Source organism: Dipodomys merriami, unplaced genomic scaffold, assembly GCF_024711535.1.
Source record: "Dipodomys merriami isolate MVZ:Mamm:240054 unplaced genomic scaffold, mDipMer1.0.p SCAF_22, whole genome shotgun sequence".
Classification (NCBI taxonomy): domain Eukaryota; kingdom Metazoa; phylum Chordata; class Mammalia; order Rodentia; family Heteromyidae; genus Dipodomys; species Dipodomys merriami.
This window is the reverse complement of record NW_027203604.1, coordinates 17,643,292-17,670,536: the sequence shown is the minus strand read 5'-3', so window position 1 is coordinate 17,670,536 and position 27,245 is coordinate 17,643,292. Positions and strand designations below refer to the sequence as shown.

Sequence of the window (27,245 nt, the reverse complement as noted above, 5' to 3'; positions counted from 1 at the left end):
CATTTTATTTTTGCCTTTAGTTTGTTTTTCAGTATTGTGCCAACTTGGCTAGGGCTAGCCTTGGACCATGATCCTCCTCTTTCTGACTTCCCAAATACCTGGAATAGCTTGGATTATATGCATGAACCATTAGAGATATACCACCTAGTTTGGAGTGGCAATTACTCTGACACATGACTAAAAATAACACCTGTTATTTGGGAACAGCTAGCTAATTCTCACTTTTGCCCTGGTGCTCCCAAAGGTCACAATTTTCATCTGGTAAGTTGGCTTCTATGGATGTGGATTTTTCTTTCCTACCTTTAAGTTGTCATTATGCTAAACCTGATTTGGAACCAAGTAGGAGAAATGATAAATGCCTAAATAAAACACTCTCTGATTTGAGTTCTCTCTTGGGCCTGTGGGGAGAGGAAGGAGATCAGGGATGACTTCCTGGGAAGGTAGGATGGAGAGAAGTCTGTTGCCTTGCACCCTAAAGAGGGAGAGGGTTGCCGGGCACTGGTGGCTCATGCATGTAATCCTAGCTACTCAGAAGGCTGAGAGCTGAGGATTACAGTTCAAAGCCAGACCAGACCAGGAAAGTCTTTGAGACTCTTATCTCCAATAAACCACCAGAAAACTGGCAGTGTGGTTCAAGTGGTAGAGAGCTAGCTTTAAGCTGAAGAGCTCAGGGACAGCGCCCAGGCCCAGAGTTCAAGCCCCACAAGTATGGGGTCTCATAGGGTGACTAATCCAGTGTAGCCTTCCTAGAATGGGGGTGGGGGGAGAGCAAGATGCAGGACAGAGCCCACCCCATGCTCTGTGTGATGGTTCAAGGATGGAGGGTTCAATTTAGGGCCAGGAGAGGTTTCTGAAGATGAGTACTGCTTCCTCCCTCTGTATTCACTACAGGGAGAGGAAAAGAAGATTCCTCCTTAAGAAGGCTCTGCCTTCTTCAAGACCTCAGTTCCCAGGATCTAGCAGGGTCAGGCTGAGTGTGAGAAGGGGCGGGCGGAGGCTACATGGAGGCCTCAAAGGCTTTCTGACAAGTTCCCAGGTCATACATAGAGGGTTGTGGGCAGACCCCGGCTCTGTCCTGACTGACTTCAGAGCCAAGAAAATGTCCCCAGCCTCTCCTGTGGACAAGGAAAAGTCTGGATGAACCACAAGGTTCACTTGGCTTTGGGTAAACTTGGAGAAGAGATGCCTCAACCCAGGCCTCTGACCTGAAGCCTCCTAGGTAGGCTTTGAGACCCTTGGAAAACAGGCTACATGAGATTGCTACCTGAGCAGGTGTTAGGAGGGCGGAGTGGATGAACAACCTGTATATAGATAGATAGATAGATAGATAGATAGATAGATAGATAGATAGATACATAAATTGTATATATTACAATACTGTAAAATATACTGTATATACAATATATTGTATATGCTATATATACATATATAGTATATATACATATGCAGTATATATATACATATATATGTGTATATATGTATATATATACACATATATACATACATACATACATCTATCTATATATCTGCCAGGCCAGGCACTGATGGCTCACACTTGTAATCCTAGCTACTCAGGAAGTTGAGGCAGAAAAGTCTGAGAGACTCTTATCTCTAATTAACCACAGAAAGCAGGAAGTACAACTGTGGCTCAAGTGGTAGAGTGCTAGCCTTGAGCAAAAGAAGCTCAAGGAGCTAGGCACTGGTGGCTCACGCCTGTAATCCTAGCTACTCAGGAGGCTGGGATCTGAGGATCACGGTTCAAAGCCAGCCCAGGCAGGAAAGTCCATGAGACTCTTATCTCCAATAAACCACTAGAAAACCAGAAGTGGTGCTGTGGCTCAAGTGGTAGAGCGCTCACCTTGAGCTGAAGAGCACAGGGACAGTGTCCAGGCCCTGAGTTCAAGCCCCAGTACAGACACAAATCTATCTATCTATCTATCTATCTATCTATCTATCTATCTATCTATCTATCTATCTATCTAATCTTTACACACACACAGGTAAAAGTACCAAGATTCTTCACCCCACCCTAGCTCTTAAGGGCTCAAGACCAGCTGCCCTCTTCTCACCAGGCAGGACAGATTCAATCCATACAGGCCCATGGCCGCGCAGCGTGAAGCCGAAGCTCTTGTTACCCTTGTAGATGCGGACAGTCCTGGGGATAAAGAAAGGGTGGGGTGGGAGACCCGAGGCCCACAGCCTCCCTGCCTCCAGCTGGAGAGAATGAGGCCAATGGCTCAGGAGATGGAGATGTCCCTGTCCGGCTCCTGGTACCTCCCCTGCCCTTCTTGGGTGCCCTCCCCGCGTGTCTCAGCGCCCTGGATACCTGCGCGCTCCCCCGGCCCCGACGCGGCCACCCAGTAACGAGGCGGCCTTGCGCGGGGGCGGCTCGTCCGGGCGGCGCGGCGCGGCGCTGGCGCGCGTGGACACCAGGAGGCGCTCGGGCCGCTCCTCGCTGCGGCTCCGGCGGAGTCGCTGCGCGCCCTGAGCCCTTCGCGCACGGCACAGCTTGCCCAACAGACCTTGCGACACCACCTCGTCGAAGCGCGCCCGGTGCTTCTTGGGGATGAAGATCCTGTGGGGAGTAGGGGATGGGAGACGAGGGCCACAGATGGCATCGCCACCGCTGCCCAAAGCTGCCTCCGGATCGTCCTCAGGGGTGACCTGGGAAGCTTGTCTCCGTGTGTGTGTGTGTGTGTGTGTGTGTGTGTGTGTGTGTGTGTGTGTGTGTGTGTGTGTGTGTGTGTGTGTGTGTGTGTGTTATGCTCTTAGATTTTTTTTGTTTGCTCGGGGTTAATGCTCTACCACCTGAGCCACACCTCCACTTCCAGCTTTTTTGCCAGTTAATTGAGATGAGTCTCACGGATTTTTCCTGCCTGGCCTGGCTTTGAACCGCGACCCTCAGATCTCAGCCTCCTGAGTAGCTAGGATTACAGGCATGAACCACTTGCGCCTGGCTAGCTCTTGTTTTTTAAAATAAGGTCTTGTTAACTTAAAAAAAAAAATTAACTGGGCTAGCCTCAAATCTCTATCCTTTTATCTTTGCCTCCTAAGTAGCTAGGATTACAGATAATGCAGAGTACCATTCATGGACTGGCTTCCTCTGCCATTTGTGCCAGCCAGGCACTGGGGCCCAGAGCTGAAAGGCCTGTGGCTACTGCCTGCCAACGAGTCACGTTGGAGAAGTGGTGGGAGGCCTGGCTCCCATGCACAGGGGTCTCCTCTTTGAGACTTGCAGTTAGTTCTGAGCCAGAGGTTGGCATCTGGGATGGGTCTGCCAACAGACACAGGGGGTTGCCAACAGCCAAACCACATCTCTGAGTAACAACAGCAGCTAACATCCTGGTGGGCTTCGAGGTCTATGACCAAAGACGCTGAGGCATGAGTGTTTTGTACCTTTCCAGAGCCACACAGCTGGAATCAAAGACTGGCCTTCCTGCACCTCAACACTGGGCCTCCCTGGCTACATCCCAATGATTTCTTCCCCATTCTTGATTCCATGAGCCAATGTCAAGGGCATGATGGAGAACAAGGAGACAAAAGGGGTCAATAGCTTTGCAAGTCCCTATTCCCAGCTGCTCTGTAACTTTCCAGAGCACAGTTTCCTCAGCCTCAGTGGGGAAGATGAGTAAAACCACAAAGCAAGACCATCGGAGTAAGCTGCCTGGTGGGAGGGGACAAGGGGTCACTCTCTCCCCATGGCATGCAGGGGCCCTACCTCTTCAGGTCTCAGTGTTCCAAGTGACCAGAAGTCCAGAAATGAATGGCCAGCTAGGAGCCTCTCCTCACCCACCCTTGGTGATCCCTGCATATCTAAAGCCTCAGCCTTCTCCCTCTGGCTTCCATACTTCCATACTCTGGCTTCCATACCCATTCCCTCCTGGTCTCATGGGGAGGGAAGACAAACCTTTGACTGTCTAATCTCACATCAGGAGCTCCAATTCTCAGGCTCTGCAGGGGATCAGTCCCCTAGCCCAACCTAGAAAGGAACCAGATGACCCAGCCCAGTGCCACCCTTCATCCAGCAACAAGAAGAAAAGATTCTGCCTCCCCCACCGCTGTAGGAACTAGGCTGAGTCACCAATTGGGCAGGTGGAAGGAGTCTGGTTGGCCAGTTTTCTGCTTGGCACCCTGGGGGCTGGGCTAGAGGCCAGGGCTGTGCTGTAAGCCAGACACCCTTCCTGGCTTGTGAGCCCTCTCCATGCATCTGGGTCTGGCAACTCCAGGTCTGCACTGAATTGACTAAAGTCATCACAGCCAAGTGCAGTAGAACCGAACTGATAATAGCAATGGTATCCCTGGGCTTCTCTGCCTGTGACAGTCCAGCAAAAGGTGCCCAGGTCTCCTGTGTCCCTGTGATACCAACAAGCCTGAGGCCCAGGGCTCACAATGATCTTGCATTCAGGGTCTGTTCTACTATGGGGTTCCCCTAGAATCTCCGTTCTCTCGCTGCTCTAGCCAAGCCTCTTCACTTCGCCCTTGATCATGAGCAGCCAGAGAGTGAACTAGTGGGAATAGAAGAGAGGGCAAATGTGCCCTGGTTCACTGGATAGCATCAGCTTGGGCTGTGAGCGGCAGTGGAGAGGGTGGACAGGGTCGTGCCTTCCAATCGCAGGACCCAATGTATTAGATTGTCACCCAGAGCAATGGACTCCAGCCTTGGCTCCATCCTGTTCCCTCCACCACTGCGGGAAAGGGAGAGGGCTTTTCTATCCTAGCCCTTTGATCTAACAACTCCTAGTGCTGCGCTGAGTTCACCTAACATCAAACACCCAAACCTCTAGTGTATCCACCCACTTTATTTCCACCATCCCCAGTTCCTGGGCTCCTAGACACCGTGGGCGTCTACCCCAGGGCAAGGAAGCCCCTCCAGGCCCCAGCCCCACCCACTTTCGCTCAGGTCCCAGGAGGATCCGTTGCGCCCAGGGCGCACGGTTCCCAAGGACGCGAGGCGCGGCGCGGAAGCTACCTAAAGTGCCGAGAGAAGCCCTGGTCCTTCCCCATCTGGATCCGGGATGATGGCGCGGCAGGTGCTGATGGGCACGGGGCGGCGGAACCCACGAGCGGAGCGAGGGCACCGCGCGACTCCACACGCCTGTGCCCTGCTAGCGCGCGCGCGGCCCCTCCCGAGACGTCCTGGCCCGTGGTCCTGCGCCCGCCCCCTCGCGGCGGCCACGCCCCATCAACACGCCCACATACAGGTCACGCCCCTCCCAGCCACGCCCCTCCCAACCCTGTCCCTTTACCATTCCCAGTCTAGGCGCGCTACAGCTCTCTGGAAGGGGGGAGGGGGGAAGGGGTCGGCTGCAATCTCCTTTCCTTGGCTCCGTCTGTTTCTCTCTGCAGGAGCTGTGATCCTCAACACCCCTGGTGTAGCCAGAGAGTTCAGGGGAAGCCCTCACTGCCTTCTGTAGATCATAAGATTTTTCTTTTCTTTTTCTTCCCTCCCTCCCTTCCTTCCTTTTTCTTTTCTTTCTTTCTTGTTTTGCAGGTCCCAGGGCTTGAACGCAGGACCTGGGCACTGTCTCTGAGCTTTTAATGCCACTCTGGCCTTTTCTGAGAAGTTTATTGGCGATAAGAGTCTCCTAGACTGCCGGGCGCTGGTGGCTCACGCCTGTAATCCTAGCTACTCAGGAGGCTGAGATCTGAGGATCGCGGTTCAAAGCCAGCCCGGGCAAGAAAGACCGTGAGACTCCTATCTCCAATAAACCACCAGAAAACCGGAAGTGGCGCTGTAGCTCAAGTGGTAGAGCGCTCGCCTTGAGCTGAAGAGCTGAGGGACAACGCCCAGGCCCAGAGTTCAAGCCCCACGACCAACAAAAAAAAAAAAAAAAAGAGTCTCCTAGACTTTCCTGCCCAGGCTGGCTTCAAATCATGATCCTCAGATCCCAGCCTCCTGAGTAGCTAGGATTGATTACAGAGATGAGCCACCAGTACCTGCATCCAGCATCCTAAGAAGGCTTTCTCTCTCTCTCTTTCTTTCTTTCTCTTTTTTCTTTCTCTCTTTCTTTTCTTTTCTTTCTCTTTCTCCTCTTCCTCCTCCTCCTTCTTTCTTCTTCTTCTTCTTTTTTTGTCAGTTGTGGGGCTTGAACTCTGGGCCTGAGTGCTGTCCCTCAGTTCTTTAGCTCAAGGGGAGTGCTCTACCTCTTGAGCCACAGTGCCACTTGCAGTTTTCTGGTGGTTTATTAGAAATAAGAATCTTGGGGCTAGGAAGGTGGCTCAGTGGTAGAGTGCTTGCCTTGCATGCATGAGCCCCTGGGTTCGATTCCTCAGCACCACGTAAGCAGAAAAAGCTGGAAGTGGGGCTGAGGCTCAAGTGGTAGAGCGCTAGTCTACAGCTGAAGAGCTGAAGGACAGCGCCCAGGCCCAGAATTCAGGCCCCATGACCGACAAAAAGAAAGAAAGAAAAAGAAATAAGAGTCTCAAGAACTCTCCTGCCCTGGCTGGCTTTAAACCATGATCCTCAGATCTCAGACTCCTGAGTAGCCAAGATTACAGGTGTGAGCCACAGGTGCCTGGCCCTAAGGAGGTTTTCTAAAGAGGCTGGCCATTGTTTCCAGGGCTCAGAGAGAAACCTTCTCTACCTACCCAGTTGAAGAGGTTGGAGAGGGAGGCCTTGACTGTCACATTCCAGAGCAGTGTGTGTGTGTGTGTGTGTGTGTGTGTGTGTGTCCATACTAGTGGTTATAGACTCAAAAGGGATGTGGAGAAACCCCTGAGAGCTTGACTCTCCAAGGGAGGGTTGACATTGGGAGGAGGTCCAGGAAAGCCATTGGGTAGGATAAGTGGCTAGATTTGAAAAATAAGGAATGGGCTGGGAAGGTGGCTCAATGGTAGAGCGCTTGCCTTGCATGCATGAGGCCCTGGGTTCAATTCCTCAGCACCACATAAGAAAAAAGAAAAAAGCCGGAAGTGGCGCTGTGGTTCAGGTGGTAGAGCGCTAGCCTTGAGCTGAAGAGCTGAGGGACAGTGCCCAGGCCCAGAGTTTAGGCCCCACGACTGGACCCCCCCCCCAAAATAAAAAGTAAACATAAGTAAGTAGAGAGTGAGTACAAGCAAGGAAGAGGCAGGGACGACTTCCAGATGAGAAGGGGAGCCTCTCTGATAAGGACAGTGCCCTGTTAGAGGAGAAAGGAGAAAAAGTGCTGGGAAAATATCTGAATCATTCAGGGCCTGAAGTCAGATGCAAGAGCAGATGCCACACACCTGCTCTGTACGGTCATTCCTGCCAATCCAGAGGCCTGAGTGTGAGAAAGGACCAAATGCTGGGATCTGAGGAGCCGGCAAGTCAATCCCAGGAAGGACACAGCAGAGCTGACATCCTGACCCTCATGACACTGCCACACTGCCTGGAGCTCTTAGGGTGGCATTTCTCCCTGGTGGCAGCAGGAAGCCAGTCAGTGCCAATGCCCTTCCATGCCACACAATCCCCACATCCTGTCTTCTCCCTTGCCAGAGAGAGAAATGTCTGAATACCCTCATGGTGAACACAGCTGTCAGACCTCTGCAGGGCTACAGCATTCCATCAGGATGGAGCCATTTCTGATTTTCTGTGCCAGATGCAATGGCCCAGGCCTTTCCAAAGGCTATAAAAACTGTCCTCCAGGCTAAGGACAGACACATAGAGCAAATGTTCATGCTGGATTTCAGACACATTGCCTCAAGACCAGGTCCTTGTGGGCACAGTGAGAGCCTCAGATGGGGCCAGCTGCTGGTATACCAGGCCAGGTGACCCAAGCATCAGGAGCAGTGCCAGGGGACAGGCCATAGCTGGACTTCTCCGAAGGGACTACTTCAATGAGAAACACTGCCAAAGAGTATTCCAGGGCAATAGTTCTCCATCAGGATGATTTTTGTCACCCCACACTCCTCAGCAAGCTTTTGTTATTGTCTAGAGATATTTTCAGTTGTTGAACAATGACATTCAGGGCTGAGAGTATGGCTTAGTGGTAGAGTGCTTGCTTAGCATTCATGAAGCCCTGGATTCAATTCTTCTTTTTTTTTCCGGGGGGGGGGCGGGGGTCCAGTCGTGGAGCCTGAACTCTGGGCTGGGGTGCTGTCCCTCAGCTCTTCAGCTCAAGGCTAGCGCTCTACCACTTGAGCCACAGCTCCTATTCCGGCTTTTTTTCTTTTTGCTTATGTGGTGCTGGGGAATCAAACCCAGGGCCTCTTGCATGCAAAGGCAAACGCTCTACCACTGAGCCACCTTCCCAGCCCCATAGATTCAATTCTTTAGTAACACATAAACAGAAAAAGCTGGAAGTGTTACTGAGGCTCAAGTGGTAAAGTGCTAGCCTTGAGCAAGAGAGGCTCAGGGACAGTGTCCAGGCCCTGAATTCAAGCCCCAGGACTGGCAAAAGAGAGAGAGTGAGAGAGGGAGGGGGAGAGAGAGAGAGAGAGAGAGAGAGAGAGAGAGAGAGAGAGAGAGAGAGAGAGAGAGAGAGAGAGAGAGAGAGAGAGAAAACGCAAGCAAGAGAGAGCGAGAGAATGAGAGAGTGAGAGAGAGAGAGAGAGAGAGAGAGAGAGAGAGAGAGAGAGAGAGAGAGAGAGAGAGAGAGAGAGAGAGAGATGACATCTGGCCAGGTGCCAGTGGCTCACACCTGTAATCCTAACTACTCAGGAGGCTAATAACTGGAGGTTCAAAGGAGGAACGAGGTTCAGAGCCAGCCAAGACAGACAAATCTGATAAACTTTTAGCTCCAACTAACTCTTAAAAAGCTGGAAGCGAAGGTGTAGCTCAAGTGCTAAAAAGTGCTAGACTTGGGCAAAAAAGCTAAGCAAGAGTAAGAAGCCCTGAGTTCAAGCTAGTACACACACACACACACACACACACACACACACACACACACACACACACACACAAAAAGAGGTGTACTACTGGCATCTAGTGAGTAGAGGTCTACAAGCCCAGGGTGGCTCCAAACAATAAAATGGCAAGACCCAAAATACAAACAGTGCCACATTGAGATATCTCTCTGCTCCTGAGGGAAAAAAAAGATCCTCTCTAAGTGACACCAACACTGACTGAGGACATACTATCGTCTCTTCTCTCAGTACCAGTTTATAAAATTCTCCTGAAAAAGAACTTGCCACAGTTGAGCACTGTGGCTTATGCCTGTAATTTCTAGCTATTCAGGAGGCTGAAATCTGTGGATCAGGGTTCGAATCCAATCCAGGCAGGAAAGTCCCTGAGACTCTTATCTCCAATGAACCACTATAAAACTGGAAGTAAAACTGGGGCTCAAGTGATAGAGCACTAGCCTTGAGCACAAAAATTCAGGGACAGTGCCCAGACCCTGAGTTCAAGCCCCAGCACTGGTACCAAAAACAACCCAAACCAAAACAAGCAAACCTTGCCACTGAGCAGTAGAGATGAAGAAGGTGCAGATGGTCCCTCCCCATCCCACATCCTCAGCAAATCCCTTTTCTACTGATGGTCTGAAAAGTTCATTTTTATGGTTTCCTATTAAGAACTCTTGTAGGAACACATAGGTCTGACCAGCCCTATTTAACAAACCCTAAAGGTCAATTAGCCTACATAACGTGGTTCCGTGGTTCCGTAACAAGAGAACCCAGTGTTGCCCTCCCCCTCCTCATCTATTCCCTGTACCTCTAGTTGCTTTTTGGTTCCCTCCTGGCCGTGGCACACTTTCCAAACTGCTTGGCCTGGCCTAATTAGAAAGCCATTTTGTCACTTAATCAGACTGGGTTTCCTTTGGGGATGGGCCCAAATTAGGCTTTTTTTTTCTTTTATGCCAGGCCCTGGGGCTTGTAGTTAGGACCTGAGTGCCATCTCTTAGCTTTTTTTTCTGTTTTTTTTTTTTTCTCTCTCATGACTAGTGCTCTACCACTTGAACCACAGCTCCACTTCCATCTTTTTTTTTTTTTTGTCGGTCGTGGGGCTTGAACTCTGGGCCTGGGCTCTGTCCCTCAGCTCTTCAGCTCAAGGCGAGCGCTCTACCACTTGAGCTACAGCGCCACTTCCGGTTTTCTGGTGGTTTATTGGAGATAGGAGTCTCACGGTCTCTCCTGCCCGGGGTGGCTTTGAACCGTGATCCTCAGATCTCAGCCTCCTGAGTAGCTAGGATTACAGGCGTGAGCCACCAGCGCCCGGCCACTTCCATCTTTTTGGTGGTTAATTGAAGATAAGATTGTCACAGTCGGGCAATGGTGTAACCCTAGCAACTCAGGAGGCTGAGATCTGAGGATCATGATTTCAAAACCAGCCCAGGCAGGAAAGTCCGAGAGACTCTTATCTCCAATTAATCACCAGAAAACTGGAAGTGGCACTGTGGCTCAAGTGGTAGAGCACTCACCTTGAGCTGAAGAGCTGAGGGATAGCGCCCAGGCCCTGAGTTTAAGCTCCACGACTGACCAAAAAAGTGTCACAGACTTTCCTGCGGAGATTGATCTTGTGTAACAATCCTTAGATCTCAGCCTTCTGAGTGGCTAGAACTACAGGCATGAGCCACTGGTTCCCCAAGATGATTCTTTTCTACACTGACCTGTCACAGTTCATCACAGTTCAGCCCAAAGGCACCTGGACATGTTCCGCATCTGTGTTGTCCCAGATAGCACCGAAGGGCCATACAGAGCTAGTGCTTGAGTCCCAACCAATGAAAATAAGCTGGACTCTTTAGAGAGAGGGTTTCACTATGTAGCCCAGTCTGACCTGGAACTCTTGATCCTCCTGTCTTTGCCTCCTGAATGCTGAAATTATAGGTGTGTGCTACTACACCTGGCTTGGGTAGAACTTTAACATGTACTTCATCATCTATTCCTCTTTGGCTGTGTTAACCTTTCATTTAAACCTGTCTCTCCTCCATGTGGGGTCTTCCCTAAGCAATAGTTCCCAGTGCCCCACACCCATTCCATACTGGCATTATTGGGTTCGGAGTGCGACTGTGACTCTACCCTTGTCCTCTGTGGCTAGAAGCCCAGTTTTGATGAACTTTCCTTGGGGACTGTCTATGCCTCTTCACAGAACCCACGATCCTCATCGTCTGAGCTACAGTGCAGACACCTGCTGTCTCAAGAAAGAACAGAAGCCTGTGGGGATTCTGGGGAGAGGATGGGTGGGTGACTTAGCCATGAGCTGCCCACCAGGCCTGAGAATCACAGTTAGCTGTGGCAATGTCCCTTCTGCAACCCCTCTGAGCCCTTCCTGAAGATGCTGTAATTGTATCTCTGGATCGCCTGGAGCCCACTGGCAACTGGCCAGCCTGGGAAGGGAGGGGGGATGTAGGGAAGTAAGAGGAGGGTTGTGATGTCAGGGTTCAGTGGCTGAAGCCCCTGCTTGCCAGCCTCACCCTCTGCACCATCCCCCACCTCCAGCAGCCTCCCCTTAATTTTCCTGTCACACTTGACACCCGCTGACAACACAGCTGTTCTTCTTTGCTCAGGGGCTGTGCCCTGAGCATGCTAAGGGCCTGGGACATTCCCTAGGTGCTCGGGATCCAAATCGAGCCCACCGCCCCTTCCTCCCTTCCTGACCCGCTGTGGATAGATCGCCTGGGGACAGGACAGCAACCCGGAGAGGCGTGGGACAGACGCCAGGCAGCACGGAGGAGACACCAGGGGGCCTGGGAGGGACTCCAAGCCTCCAAGCCGAGTGTGGCAGCCAGGAAGACCATCCTGCCAAGTTCCCCGGGGCAGAACCTCCCAGGACCAGCCTGGGCAGGGCGGGTGGGGTAGGGGGTGGTGCCCATCCATCCCCTCCCAGGCAGCCCTCGGCGCTGGGCACCACCTCGGAGCCAAATTCAGCTCTAGCAAGAACTTTTTCTTATTGTTATTATTGTCAGTGTTCATTAACCTTCCCCTTACTCACCCTAGGCAGCTCATGGTAGCCAGTGTCGGTGGCCTCCGGTGCTCGGCTCGGGCTGCGCCCTCCCTCCCGGGCGGGGGTGAGGGACCGGGTGGCCAGCCCCGTCCCTGACATTGGCCAGGCCCACAGGGAGGGGCAGGCTTCGGGGTGACTGGCAGCGAGGGGAGGGGGCGGGCTGAGCCGCGGAATGGGGGCGGGGCGGGGACAGCCTCAGGCTCTGAAGGTGTTTAGGGGGGCTGAGGGGTGGGGGAAAAAGCCTGGCAAGACCCAGGCAGAACCGCTCTCAGAAGGAGCCTGATGGGAAGTTGTCCAAACAGTGGAGCCCACAAGGCATGAAGGTGGGCTGGGGTGATTCCTGGGGGGGGTGGGTTCTCACCTGTGGTCACCCCAGGTGAGAACCGAACAGTACTATCATTATTTTTTCCTTTCTAACTAACAAACTTAATGGGGAGTCTAAGGCAAAGCTGACCTGGTTCTAGGTCCTGTGATGGCAACTAATTGGCTGTGTGGTTTCTGGCCAGTCTCTGAACCTCTCTGAACCTCTGTGGCACAGAGTGAATTTAGTGACCCAGTGTCCCATCAGGACCTAGTGAGGTCCTTAGCACATACCTTTCACCATCATCAAAGAGCATAGTGGCTCACAATTTTATTTTAATTAATTAATTATTTTTTGCTGGCCCTGGGGCTTGAATTCTGGGCCTGGACACTGTCCATAAGCTTCTTTGGCTCAAAGCTAGCCACTTAAGCCACAGCCCGGCCTTCTGGCCTTTTCTGAGTAGTTTATTGGAAATAAGAGTCTCACGGACTTTCTTGACCAGGCAAGCTTCAAACCACAATCCTCAGATCTCAGCCTCCTGAGTAGTTAAAATTACAGGTATTGAGTCACTTGTGCCTGGCAAGTGGCTCATGCTTTTAATCCCAGCTACTTAAGAGGCAGAGATAGGAAGATCGAGGTTCTAAGCCTGCCCAAGCCAAAAAGGGGAATCCTTATTTGGAAAAATAATTAAACTAAAATAAAAAAAATTCTGGGTGTGTTTCTCAAGTAGTAGAGTATCTGCCTAGCAAACATGAGGTTCTGAGTTCAAACCAGTATTGCCAAAATTAAATAAAATATAATAAAGGCACCCAAAGGCAGAAAACAACAACTACTTGTAGGATGAGGGTGAATGTCATGATTCACAGTACCTAAGCGTCCTGCCTTCACATTGCACCATTGGTCCCTCTTTGTAAAGAACCCAGAGCCAGTGGCTTACACCTGTAATCCTACCTACTCAGGAGGCAGAGATCTGGTGGATCAAAGTGTAAGGCCGGCCCAGGCAGAAAGTTCATTAGATTCCATCTTCATCATCATTATTATTATTAGATCATTTCCTTTTTTTTTTTTTGTTGGTCTTGGGGCTTGAACTCTGGGCCTGAGCACTGTCTCTCAGCTCTTCAGCTCAAGGCTAGTGCTCTACCACTTGAGCTACAGCACCACTTCTGGTTTTCTGGTGGTTTATTGGAGATAAGTGTTTCACAGACTTTCTTGCCCAGGCTGGCTTTGAATCGTGATTCTCAGATCTCAGCCTCCTGAGTAGCTAAGATTACAGGCATGAGCCACTGGCGCCCGGCTATTATTGTTGTTGTTGTTATTATTATTATTATTATTATTATTATCATTATTATTTGATCGGTCATGGTACTTGAACTCTGGGCCTGGGCTCTATCCTTCAGCTCTTCAGCTCAAGGCAAGCATTCTACCACTTGAGCCACAGTGCCACTTCCAGTTTCTAGTGGTGTATTGGAGATAGGAGTCTCAAAGACTTTCTTGCCCAGGCTGGCCTTGAATCCTGATCCTCAGCTCTCAGCCTCCTGAGTAGCTAGGTTTACAACCATGAGCTACCACCGCCCAGCACAGCAGGAAGTAGTGCTGTGGCTCAAGTGGTAGAGCGCTAGCCTTGAGCTGAAGAGCTGAGGGCCAGCTCCCAGACCCAGAGTTCAAGCCCCACAACTGACAAAAACTAATAATAATAAGCAAAAATCAGGACCAGAGACAGGACTCAAGTGGTAAGAGAGCCAGCCTACAAACCCCAGTACTGCCATAAAAACAAACAAACCAAAACAACCCAGGAGTATTTTGGTATCCTATTGGGAGATTGGCACCAAGCGGGTGACATGACATCATGAATGTGTCCTCTCTCAGGTCACTGCCCAGCACTGGTCACCATCCTGTAAGAAGAGGCCCTGGCATCTAGCAACACCAACAGTTGCCTTCCCTGAGTGGTCTTTCTGGGCAGCATCTCCCCAAGCTGGCAGAATATTCTGAGCTGGTGATGGGAGGGCGGCCAGTTCAGTGTGACGCCCACCCAGTCTCTGCCCATTTTGGGCCCCATCAGAAGTACCTGAGGTTATCCAGGAGTGGCCCCCATGCCTCTCCGGGCAGTGCCACAGTGAGAGCCCACACCAGTTCATCCACACGCTGTTCAGCTGCAAACTGTTTTAGAGCGATGAACACCTGCTCCTTGGCAATGGGTTGGTCCCCCAAGATTTCATCCACCTGCAAGGAAGGATCCAAGGCAAAACTGTACAGATTTATCCATTCCCCACCTCTTCCTCCCTCAGTTTACCTCCATAGGGTAACTGACATGGGGAGCACTTTGCCCATAGGACTTTATTTCCAAATTTATGGTTTCCCCCTATGTTATTTTCCTTTTTAAATCCAAGCAGAGTTGATAGAAGCGAAGACTTGTAGGAAAGCAGTTTACAGGAGGGACAGTGCACAGTATCAATGTGGGTTGTGAAGTTATGGAGTCAGGATCCAAGTCCAGGGATGGCCATTGTAATAAAAATTCTAAGGATCAAAGGAGAGCTTGGTGTGGTGGTGTATTCCTATAGTCCTAGAGTTCTGGAAGCTGTTGCAGAAGAGTCCAGGCCAGCCTAGGATACTTGTTGGAAGGAGGGAAGAAAATAAGGAAGGGAGATAGGAAACAAGGAAGAAAGGAAGGGAGAAAAGAAAGAAGGAAGGGAGGGAGGGAGAGGGAGAAGGAAGGAAGGAAGGAAGGAAGGAAGGAAGGAAGGAAGGAAGGAAAGGAAGAAAAGAAAGGAGGAAGGCAGGGAAGATAAAAAGGAAGCAGAGAGTAGGGGAAGGAGGGAGGGAAGGAAAGATCAAATGAATCAATACAAGAGCTTATACATGTGACAGGCCCTCACTAATTGCTAGTTACTATTATTATAATACTATGCTGGGTTCTACGGCACTGCTGTGAGGTCCCACAGAGAACATACTGGCTGCTATACAGCACATGTTCCAGTCTTGAATTTTGACTTTCTCAGCTCTCCCTCCTGGGTTTTGTTTTTTTTCTCCATGCACATCTATTCAGAGGATTCTGTGGCCATCAAACATGAACCTGCAGATATACACATTTCTGGAATGTAGCCCTGTGTGTGTGTGTGTGTGTGTGTGTGTGTGTGTGTGTGTGTGCACAGACATGTATGCATGCACAGTGGTACTGGGGCTTGAACTTAGGGCCTGGACACTGTCCCTTAGCTTTTTCGCTCAAGGCTAGTGCTATACCACTAGAACCACAACTCTATTTCTAGCTTTTTGCTGTTTATATGGAGTCTCACAAACATTGCTTCCCAGGCTGTCCTTGAACTTAGATCCTCAGCTCTCAGACTTCAGAGTAGCTAGGGTATAGGTGTGAGCCATCGGTGCTCAGCTAGTCAACCTTGGTCTGAGTCTTTAGTACTGATTCTGTGAACTGAAAATCAGTTCCTACAAATTCCTTTCCTGGCTGTCAGTGAAGTCAACATCCATTTTTGTTTGTTTCTTTTTCATTTACATTACTAGAGTATGAACTCAATGCCTTCCATTTGCTGGGCAGGTACTCTACCACTTGAGCCACCTCATCAGCACTTTTTGAGTTTTGGTTATATTTTTGGGGGGAGGGGGTCCAGTTCTGGGGCCTGAACTCTGGGCCTGGGTGCTGTCCCTCAGCTCTTCAGCTCAAGGCTAGCGCTCTGCCACTTGAGCCACAGCGCCACTTCCAGCTTTTTTTTTTTTTTTCTTTTTGCTTACGTGGTGCTGAGGAATCAAACCCAGGGCCTCAAGCATACAAGGCAAGTGCTCTACCACTGAGCCACCTTCCCAGCCCTGAGTTTTGGTTATTTTTGAGGAAAGGTTTTGTTTTGTTTTGTCAGTCCTGGGGCTTGAACTCACAATCTTGGAGCTGTCCCTGAGCTTTTGTGTTCAAGGCTAGCTCTCTACTATTTTGAGCCACAGCCCCACTTCTGGCTTTTTGTGTTTAATTGGGGATAAGGAATCTCACAGACTTTCCTGCCCCAGCTGGCTTTGCACTGAAATCCTCAGATCTCAGCCTCCTGAGTAGCTAGGATTACAGGCTTGAGCCACCAGCACCCAATCACATTTTTTAAAATAGTTGGGCCAACCTGGACTGTGATCCTCCTACTTGGGCATCTTTGTGTCTCAGGGAAAATAGGAATGATGCCACCACATCCAACACGGAGATGGGCATTCTCACGTGTTTTGCTCAAGTTAGCTTCAAACCTCTATCTTCCTGCCACCTGCTACTCATTTGCTCCCCAGATCTAAATAAACTTACCCCATTAGGGAGCCTTTCCTGACTACTCTTTCAAAGTAGTGTCTTTTACTTTCTCCTGTACTCCATTCCCTTACTGGTCATTTTTTGGAATTTTGCCTTTATCTACTTGTCCATTTGTTTTTGTTTTTGTTTTTTGGGTCCGGTCGTGGGGCCTGAACTTTGGGCGTGGGCGCTGTCCCTCAGCTCAAGGCTAGTGCCCTGCCACTTGAGCCACAGCGCCACTTCTGGCTTTTTTCTTTTTGCTTATGTGGTGCTGAGGAATCAAACCCAGGGCCTCAGGCATGCAAGGCAAGCGCTCTACCACTGTGCTACCTTCCCAGCCTCATATACTTTATTTATTTATTTATTTATTTAGTTGGTCATGGGGCTTGAACTCTGGGCCTGGGTACTGTCCCTCAGCTCTTCAGTTCAAGGCTAGCACTCTATTGCTTGAGCCACAGAACCACTTCCTCCATTTGTTGATTGTTGTGTTAGTTGTAGGGGACCAGGCTCCTTGTTACTATTGGTGCGTGCGTGTATATGTGTGTGTGAGAGAGAGAGAGAGAGAGAAAGAGAGAGACAGAGAGAGACAGAGAGACAGAGAGAGAGGAAGAGAGGGAGAGAGAGGGAGAGAGAGAGAGAGAGAGACTAGGGATTGGACCACTTGGAAGTTGGCCCTCTACCTTTTGAGCCATACTCCCATGACTTTTTGCTTTGTTTTTCAAGTACATTATGCTTTTCCCTGGGCCACCCTTGGACTATGAACTTCCTACCTCTGCCTCCTGAGTAGCTGGGATTATAGATATGTGTTTGATTTTTTGTTTTTGTTCGTCGTGAGGCTTGAACTCTAGGCCTGGGTGCTGTCCCTTATGTCTTCAGCTCAAGGCTAGTGCTCTACCACTTGAGCCACAGTGCCACTTCCGGTTTTCTAGTAGTTTATTGGAGATAAGAGTCACATGGACTTTCCTGCCTGGGCTGGCTTTGAACGATGACCCTCAGATCTCAGCCTCCTGAGTAGCTAGGATTATAGGTGTGAGCCACCAGCGCGGGCATGTGCTTGATTATTATTATTTTTTGAGATGTTCTCACTGTATAATTCAGTCTGGCCTGGAATGCACAATTCTCCTATCTCAGGTTCCCTAGCACTGGGACTATAGTCATGCTCCACTATACCCATCTCCATTGTCTGTCATTCATGGTTGTTTCCCCTGTGCTGCACATCATTACTCTATAAGCAATGACTTCTAAGTGCATGAGGAACTTCTAAGTTTTCACATTTTTCCTTCCTCTCAAATTATGTAAATGTTCCAGTCTCTTACAAATAAATTAAATGAATCAATAATTTCTCCTAGTACCCACAACGCTATCATCCTCCTCCCTTTTCTAGTCCCAAGCTGTGTACATGTTCTAGTTCCCTTAACCATTATAGTCTGCCTGCTGACTTGCATGCTGCATAACACTGCTCTGCCCATGTCCTCTGGTGGTGACTCACATCTTGATCTTTGGCCTGGAGCTCGCTCCTCAACTTCAGAACTCTCTATCTGCTTTCTAGATGTTCCACCAGGGGATTATGTACAGTGGCTTTTCAGAGAGGATTGAAAAGGCACTATCAGGGGGCTTTGAAGAATTCCAGACCAAGCTCACTTTCTGCACATGTCTGAATGCTAGCACATTCTCGCCATGACCTTATACCCATCATGGATGCCTCACTGTCTGACTCCTGGCACACAGTAGGCTCTCTATGCATGAGCCTAGAACTGAAGTAAAGGTTGCAATTGCATTGCATTTCCTGCAGGTCCCCTGTTCGCCTCTGTTGTTCTTCCAGTGGATGGGGCAGGCTGTAACACCAGGCACACCCCTCCTCATGCACCTGCTATACTACAGAGAGGGCTGATGATGTGAGACCAAAGACAGCAGCCTCGATTCAAAGGAGAACATGGCTGGCTGCAAAGATGCTTTATGTAAGAAAGAGGAAAAAATAGTTCTCCCTCCTGGGGACCTTGCCACAGTGTGGGTTCGGTGTCTGTTATTACCCAGATGTTCTCAACCTACATCCAAGCATGTGGCACCATCACGGGACGCTAATGGTTTTTCTATTAAATATCAGCTACTTCAAGGAGAAAAAACTGGGACAGGCAGAATGCTGGGGAAAACCCAGTGGGAAGCTGGTTCCTGAAAGTCAGTGGGGGGTTTTGCAGAGGCTCTTCATTTTCCACATGCTCTTTTATTTGGATTCATTCACCTTTTTCAGAGTGCTTGATGACTCATAACTTCTGACTCCTCATTGCCAGGAAATGGATCCTAGCCGACCTGGCAGATTCAAAGTTTTCTCCTTAGCTAGTCCTGTTTCCTGGTTAGCTTTCCCTATCCACAGTGCCCCCTGCTGGGGGGGATAAACATGCCCCCTTCCAACACTGCAGAAATTAGACTATTTCTCAGCATCCTCTGGGAAGACCAGTTTGCCCAGTTCTGCCCAAATGACATTGATTTGACAGTGATGCCATGAATCCTGAAGCAAAATTTTCCTTGTCCACTTCCTGTTCCTTTGGGAAACCTGGAGGTTTCCCTGTTAAGACGAGGAAGTGCTGAGATCTCATCTGGATATCAGTGGCTCTAGAAAGTGGTCTGCACTTCTAGAGGATTTTTTTTTTCTTTGCTGGTTGTGGGGCATGAACTCTGGGCCTGGGCTCTGTCCCTCAGCTCTTCAACTCAAGGCTAGCTCTCTACCACTTGAGCCACAGTGCCACTTCTGGCTTTTTCTGCTTATATGGTGCTGAGGAATTGAACCCAGGGCCTCATGCATGCAAGGCAAGCACTCTACCACTGAGCCACCTTCCCAGCCCTTCTAGAGGATTTTGTGTAGGTGAAATATAAGTGCAAAGGCAGCTGAGTGCCGGTGCTCACGCCTGTAATCCTAGCTACTCAGGAGGCTGAGATCTGAGGATCGCGGTTCAAAGCCAGCCTGGGCAGGAAAGTCTGTGAGACTCTTATCTCCAATAAACCAACAGAAATCTGGAAGTGGTGGCATGGCTCAAGTGGTAGAGTGCTTGCCTTGAGCTGAAGAGAGGAGGGACAGCGCTTAGGCCCAGAGTTCAAGCCCTAGGACTGCCATTTTAAAATAAAAAGCACAAAGGCATTACAATGCTGATTTGATTCAGCAGAACCTCTTCTGGGTATAGGAAGAAAGTCACTCATTTTTGTGTTTTCAGCACTGAGAATGGAGTCCATGGTCTTGGCACAACCTAATCAATTGCTCTCTACCCCTAAACTACACACTAAGACAGGCAGGAGACAACTCATTCTACAAAAATCCCAACTTTGGATTTGCTGGATATTGGTGATGCAAGGAAATTAGAAGCGGGTTCTGTGTGCATGGAGAATGTATCTCAGAGGGATGCTTACAGTATATGCTCGGGGGTATAAGCTGAGAGGGGTCTGTCCTAGGTTATAGCATGGAGAAGCTCTTAAATAGTCATTTCAGAAGGAGTAAGGAGTGTACCAAACTTGGACATTGGAGGAGGCTGGAGATTTGGCATTTGGACAGTGGGCTAGAAGACATTTTTTTTGCAATAACCAAACTCAAACAGGATTTCTAGGCCAGGCCCTGACAAGGACAGGACTGGGAAGTTCCCTTTCTGTGGAGGACAAGTCGAAGAATTAAAATTGTCTAGTCATGGCTGGGCACTGAGAACTGATGATCAAAGTTCAAAGCCAGCCCAGGCAAGAAAGACCATGAGACTCTTATCTTCCATTAACTACCAAAAAGGTAGAGGTAGGGGGTATGGCTCAAGTGGTAGAGTGCCAGCCTTGAGAATAAAAAGCTCAGGGACAGTGTCCAGGTCCTGGACGGGCACACAAAAAACGAGGCGGGGGTCATAAAACCCCATTCAAACAGATGAACAGAAATCAGAAAATTAGGTACAGGATCCCGAAGCTTGAGCCTCATTCTATTACAATCCGTCTCTAGAAGTGGGCTCAGTCCTAGCCCACTCGTCAACAATCCCGCCCCCCCCCCCGTGTTACCCATCCGCCAATCAGCCCCGCCTGCAGCCCGCTCGCACCCTCTGACCACGCCCCTCACGCCCCACCTTGCGGCTGAACTCCTGGGCCTTGCGCCTGCGCTCTCGATGCACCGCGGCGTCAGGGCGCTGGCGGCCGGCCAGGCGCAGCAGCTCGCGGCCCAGGGCCAGGCCGCGGCCTGGGCGAGCGGCCCGCAAAGCTGTAGTCAGGGCAGCAGGGCCACCCTCGGGGCCTGGGAGCACACCCAGGCTGGGTGGCACCCGGGGACAACGCCGTGCCAGGCGCACCAGGCGCTCGCGGCTCAGGCCCCCCACGGCCATCCCCTCCACCTCCAGGATCTGGTCCCCGGGCCGCAGCCCCCCGGCGTGCGCGCTGCTCCCCTCGGCCACCTCCAGGACGAAGCAGGGGCCGGAGCCGCCCAGCCGGAAGCCGAAGTCCTCCGGCCAGCCCTGGTTGGTGGCTGGCATTGCAGCCGTGACGGCGATGTGACTGGAGTGGGAAAGAATGGGGTTTCTTGTGATCCTGTCCTTGGAGGCCCAGGACACGTGCTGGTCTGGGCCTCTACATCTCCCTGCCTCCTCCTCCTTCTGACTCTCTGTCCGCCTGTCTATGCTTTTCCCCTTCCCCATTCAGCAGCCTGTTTGGTTTGAGTCCTACCTGTCTGGCCCTAAATCCAGGTGGAAGAATGGTGAGGAGACAGTTCAGAAGAATGTGATTAGAAGGGGAAAGGTAGGATGGGGGGTGGGGGAAGGCGGGGTGGGTGGAGGGGTTTCTGGTGGGCAGAGGAATCCTGGAATGGTGGTTCCTGTCTGTAATCCCAGTATTGCAGAGGCTGAGGCTGGAGCGTCGGGAACTTGAGGCCAGCCAGGACTACTAGTGAGACCTTGTCTCCAAAAATAGGTTAGGGGGCCGAGGATCGCTGAGACTGCTCCCAGTACCCTGTGGTCACCAATGACCAAGACAAGGGTTTCTGAAGACATCATTCATATTTTCCTTTGCGTTGGACTTTTATAGGATTTGGGGATTTGTACTTGAGGCCTGGCAGTTGCTCAACCACTTGGCCCACACTTCCTGCCCTTTTGTTTGGATTATTTTCAGATTGGTTGTCAGTGCAACTGTGCAATCCTTCACATAGCTGGGATTACAGATAAGCACTACTGTGCACTACCCTGGACTTTTATCATTTATTTTATTTTATTTTATTTTTTTTGGGTCCGGTCGTGAGGCCTGAACTCTGGGCCTGGGCGCTGTCCCTCATCTATTCAGCTCAAGGCTAGCGCTCTACCACTTGAGCCACAGCACCACTTCCAGCTTTTCTCTTTTTGCTTATGTGGTGCTGAGGAATCAAACCCAGGGCCTCATGCATGCAAGGCAAGCACTCTACCACTGAGCCACCTTCCCAGCCCCAGACTTTTATCATTTTAAGACAGTTATTTTCTTGGTAAGCCAAAGGCAAATGTCCATTCCTTAAGGTCTTCCATGCTGTTTTACTGTCTGGTTTCCATGGTACAAAGTTTTCATGGCCCTCTCCTTACTCTTCCCTAAACCTTCAACCCTCTTCTTATTTACCTGTTTGAATTTATATATCTGTTCATATTTACATAGCTGTTCACATTCTCCTTCACAGCCCCACATGAAGAGGTCTGGAGCTCATGCAGACCCCAGGAAGAACTTTACAAATTTCTCCAGTTCCAGGCAGTAGAATGCCTGCGTCTGAAGACAGGAGGGTCTTGATCCAAGGTCACCCCTTTGTGGAATGGCAGAGGCCACTCCCTCTTAGAATAGTGTTTCCTCCCACCCCTCAAACCTCAGTCCAGCAGGTCCCATAGAGAAAAGCTGAGCAGATGCTGAAACTGGGGACCCCACTCCCCTCCAAACGCACACTTAACACTGGGTGGCAGGGCTGCCTGGCAAAGGCCAGAACATACATCCTTAAAACCTCTACAACCATCCTGAGGGTCCCCATGGGACCTAAGAAGCTGCCAGCAGTTCCCCAGGGCTTCTGAAAAGCAGGGCATGCCCTTTGATGTTTCTCCCAACTCTGCAGATGACCCAAGCTCTCTCCTATTTATCCAGAGCCCAGAGACTGGCTGTTCTCTCCTCCTGCACCATCTCAAGGCTAACTAGGTTATCTCAGGATATGAGTGGAGGCATCTTAGAGACCCCATCCCGGATCATGGGGTGGTAGACCCTCTCCCCGCATTTGCTCACCTTCCACGCTGATAATTGTTGTGGTCACAAATGACAAAGCACAGCGCTCTAGGAACGCACAGGGACACTTGCTTTTTGTGGGCTCTGGCTGCACAGGGCCCTGGCATCGGTTACTGGTGCACCCAAGGGGACAGCTGGAGTTTCTAAGGCAAAGTGATCCTCTGAGTAACCTGAGAAGGGCCCCTGTCAGGCCCCTGTTACCAGGTAGACCAGTGGGATGCTGAGCAGCTTGGCCAAGACCCAGGCTTATTGGCCCCCACTGCATGGTCTTAGGGGGCAAGCAGCCATTCCTGAGCAGGAAGTGGAGATTTACTGGGCTTTTCCACCCATGAAGCCCAGGGGCTTGGCAAGGGGGGCGGGGGGAGCAGACTCAGTAGGGCTACTTGTGGGCAGGAAGTAGCTTTTGGTTCAATGGGACCAGTGACCAACTTCCTCCAACAGGTCCCGCCTCCCAATACTCCACTTAGTGATGAACATAACACTGGGCCAATCCATTGATGAACTCCATTGATGAGTTTGCGTCTTCACAATCTAATCTCCTTTCAGGAGCAACTACCAATGGGGCCTTCAGTAAACATAGCCTTTGGGGACATTTTATAAACAAATGGCAACAGACTCTAAAATAGTAACTAATAGCTGGGTGCCTGTGGCGCACGCCTGTAATCCTAGCTACTCAGGAGGCTGAGATCTGAGGATCATGGGTCAAAGCCAGCCTGGTCAGGAAAGTCTGTTGAGACTCATCTCCAATTAACTGCCAGAAAACTGGAAGTGATGCTGTGGCTCGAGTGGTAAAGCGCTTGCCTCAAGCTGAAGAGCTCAGGGACAGTGTCCAGACCCAGAGTTCAAGCCCCAGGACCGACAAAAAAAAAAAAAAAAGTAAATAATAGGTTAAGCTGGGTACCACCGATCAGTGTCTCACACCTGTAATCCCAAGTGTGTAATTCCTGAGTACTGGAGCCTGAGATCTGAGGATCAAGGTTCGAAGCCAACCCAAGCAGGAAAGTCCCTGAGACACTTATCTCCAATTAACCATCAGAAAACCAGAAGTGGTGCTGGACAGTGCCCTGAGTTCAAGCCCCACAACAGGAAAAAAATGCATTTACAAAAATAGATCACTCTTGGTGACAAATGTACCATAAGTAAGATGACCACAATTGGGAAAATTAGGTCCAGATAGAGAAGGAACACTACTATCTCAATTTGTGTGTGTGTCTGTATCTGTGTCTGTGTCTGTGTCTGTGTCTGTGTGTGTGCATGCAAATGTAAGCATGTATGCCAGTACTGGAGCTTGAACTCAGGGCTTGGGTGCTGTCCCTGAGCCTCTTTGTGCTCCAAGCTAGTGCTCTACCACTTGAGCCACAGTACCACTTGTGGTTTTTTCTGAGTTGTTTATTGAAGATAAGAATCTCATGGCCTTTTCTTGCCAGGGCTGGCTTTGAACTCTGATCCTCAGAGCTCAGCCTCTTGAGTAGCTAGAATTACAGGTGTGAGCCACCAGCTCTCGGCCATTTCCAGATTTTTTTTTTTTTTTTTTTACTAGTTAGAGATTTGAATCTCATGGACATTTCTGTCCTGTCTGGCTTGGAACTGCACTCCTAACATTTCAGCCTTCTGAGTAGCTAGGATTACAGGTGTGAGCCACTCCATCAGAATTTTGGTTTTTAGGAAGGGTCACATGTTTTTTGTGCAGGCCATTCTGGGACCTTGATCCTCTTATGTCCAGCTGTTACTGGAAATTCAGTCCCCTGAACTCAGTGCTACTTTACAAATAATGAGATCAAGGTTTTGGAGAACAGGAAATAAAGGCTTACTCATTTTGCCAGACAAAAATGAGAACTGCTTACACAGCTCTCCAAGAAGAAAACACAGTTCTAGTGTGTGTGAGCGATTCTAGGCAAATTCCACAGGCTAGGGCTTCTGGATGTGTGTGCTAAGGCATTATTCTGGGCCAAACAGTTAGTGGCCTTGGGCGTCCTTAATTTCTAATGGGCTGGTGTTAGTCTCCAGAGTTATATTCCTTGCTGTCTTGAATGTCCTGTTACTCCTCTGATTAGTAAGATAGGGAGAAAATCATGATGACCTTACTTGAGCTCTAAAGACATTCTTTATGTCCTTCACATGGGAATGGAACAGGAAGCAGAGAGATAGGAGATTGAGGAAGAAAATGGGAAAAAACCAAATCCTAGGGCTGGGAATGTGGCTTAGTGGTAGAGTGCTTGCCTACCAGTCATGAAGCCCTGGGTTCGATTCCTCAGTTCCATATAAACAGAAAATGCCACAAGTGGTGCTGTGACTCAAGTGGTAGAGTGCTAGCCTTGAGCAAAAGATGCTCAGGGACAGTGCCCTGGCCCTGAGTTCAAGCCCCAGGACTGGCAAAACAAAAAGCAAAAAAAACCCCTCAAACAACAAAAAAACCAAAAAATCTTATTAAGCTAAAATACACTTGTGAGCATATTTACATATCTGTTCCTGTTAGATACCTCCTAAGTAGCTGGGATTATAGACATGTACACTGCACCCAGCCAAAGTTGATTTTTTTTGTTTTTTGTTTTTTGGTCGGCCGTGGGGCTTGAACTCTGGGCCTGGGCGCTGTCCCGCAGCTCTTCAGTTCAAGGCGAGCGCTCTACCACTTGAGCTACAGCGCCACTTCCAAAGTTGATTTTTTTAAAACTTGAATTCCTTGAGGGAAAATTTTCTAAACCTATAGCTCAAGAGGCTGGGAAAAGTAAGGGTTGTAGAGCCAGACCTCATTCTTCTATCGGTTTTCATATATTTCTTATCCTCATTCAATTGTCACAATCATTTCAACCAACTGAGTTGTTTGTCTTAGTTTTCAGATGAATAAGTAGACCTTTGGAGGGAGTAAGAGACTAATCCAGGGTCACATGAGTCCGTCAGCAGCTAAGGGAGTATTTTTTCTTTCCGTGTGTGTGTGTGTGTGTGTGTGTGTGTGTGTGTGTGTGCATGCACACATGTGTGTACAGCTTCAACTCAGGGCCTGGGCACTGTCCTCAGATTTTATGCTCAATGCTACTGCTCTACTAGTTGAGCCACCATTCCTCTTCTGGCTTTTTTGGTAAGTTAATTGGAGATAATAGAGTCACAGACTTTGCTGCCTGTGCTGGCTTCAAACCACAATTCTCAGATCTCAGCCTCTAGCCTCCTGAGTAGCTAGGATTACAGGTATGAGCCTCTGGCTCCTGGGCTTTTTTTGCTTTTGAGACAATCTTTCACTGTGTAGTCCAGGTTGGCCTCAAATTCTTGAGTCTCCCACTGAAGTCTTTGAGTGATGGGATTATAATCATGTACCACCACACCTTACTATGTAGTAGTATTTGATCTGCTTCTGTAAAATAATAAGAAATACATTACTTGAGATCTGAGGATCACAGTTTGCAGACAATGAGAGCAGGAAAGTTTCTGATACTTTTTCCCCCCTTTTGGTTGAGCTGGTACTGGGGATTGAATTTAAGAAGTCACATTCTCTTTTTTTTGGGGGGGGGAGTCCGGTCGTGGGGCCTGAACTCTGGGCCTGGGCACTGTCCCTCAGCTCTTGAGCTCAAGGCTAGCTCTCTACCACTTGAGCCACAGCACCACTTCCGGCTTTTTTCTTTTTGCTTATGTGGTGCTGAGGAATCGAACCCAGGGCCTCATGCATGCAAGGTAAGCGCTCTGCCACTGAGCCATCTTCCCAGCACCTCACATTCTTTTTGTTTTTCATTATTTTTAATTTTTCTTTTCTTTTCTTTTTTCTTTTTTTTTTGTCTGTTGTGAGGCTTGAACTCTGGGCCTGGGATCTGTCCCTCAGCTCTTCAGCTCAAGGCTAGAGCTCTACCACTTGAGCCACAGTGCCACTTCTGGTTTTCTGGTGGTTTATTGGAGATAAGAGTCTCACGAACCTTCCTACCTGGGCTGGCTTTGAACTGTGATTCTCAGATCTCAGCCTCCTGAGTAACTAGGATTATAGGCATAAGCCACTGGTGCACAGCTAGAATACATTTCTGAGACTCTTTTTTTTTTTTGAAATTCAGGTAACTTTATTTAAATTGGAAAACCCTTTGACCCTTTTGTTGTACAAAAATTATCGTATTTCTAAGTAAGGCAAAAATATTTCCTAGGAATCCTGAGACTCTTATCTCCATTAATCTTCAAAGCCAGAAGTGGAACTGTGGCTCAAGTTGTTGCCAGACTTGAGTGAAAAATTCTAAGGGACAGTGTCCAGGTCCTAAATTCAAGTCCCAGTAGTGATGTACAGTGTCCCAGTACTGGTGTGTATGTGTGCACATTGTGCGTGTGCACACAGAGAGACATACACACACACACACACACACACACACACACACACACACTCACAGGTTGATCTCAATCCTGGATTCTGACACAAGATCTGTGTAAATTTCCTGAGTAGAGACAGCTCTTAACCCCCTTGGAATTTCCTGGGTTATAGGAGCATCTTTTGTTCTTATGAGCTGACTCTGACTCTTGGTGGGCTCTTGGAGAGCTGCAGGGGATGGGGGCTTGTTGCCAGGGTAACCAACTAGATGATTATATGGCTGGAGTTTTCAGTCCCAATCCCTAGCCTCCAGCCCAGGAAGGGCTGACAATGAAAG

General features: G+C 49.6%; 1 protein-coding gene across 1 annotated transcript in view; it reads right to left on the bottom strand.

Annotated features, from left to right (window-relative positions):
• The window catches only part of Grid2ip (Grid2 interacting protein), a 38,759-nt gene extending 17,868 nt beyond the window's left edge, over positions 1-20,891 (bottom strand). The window contains exons 1-4 of the mRNA XM_070033735.1: positions 20,493-20,891; positions 14,206-14,360; positions 2,327-2,575; positions 2,070-2,155 (exon numbers count right to left, since the gene is read on the bottom strand). Coding sequence (XP_069889836.1) covers positions 2,070-2,155; positions 2,327-2,575; positions 14,206-14,360; positions 20,493-20,891 — 889 coding nt within the window. The remainder of the gene's footprint in view (positions 1-2,069; positions 2,156-2,326; positions 2,576-14,205; positions 14,361-20,492) is intronic.
• Positions 20,892-27,245: the final 6,354 nt, after the last annotated feature.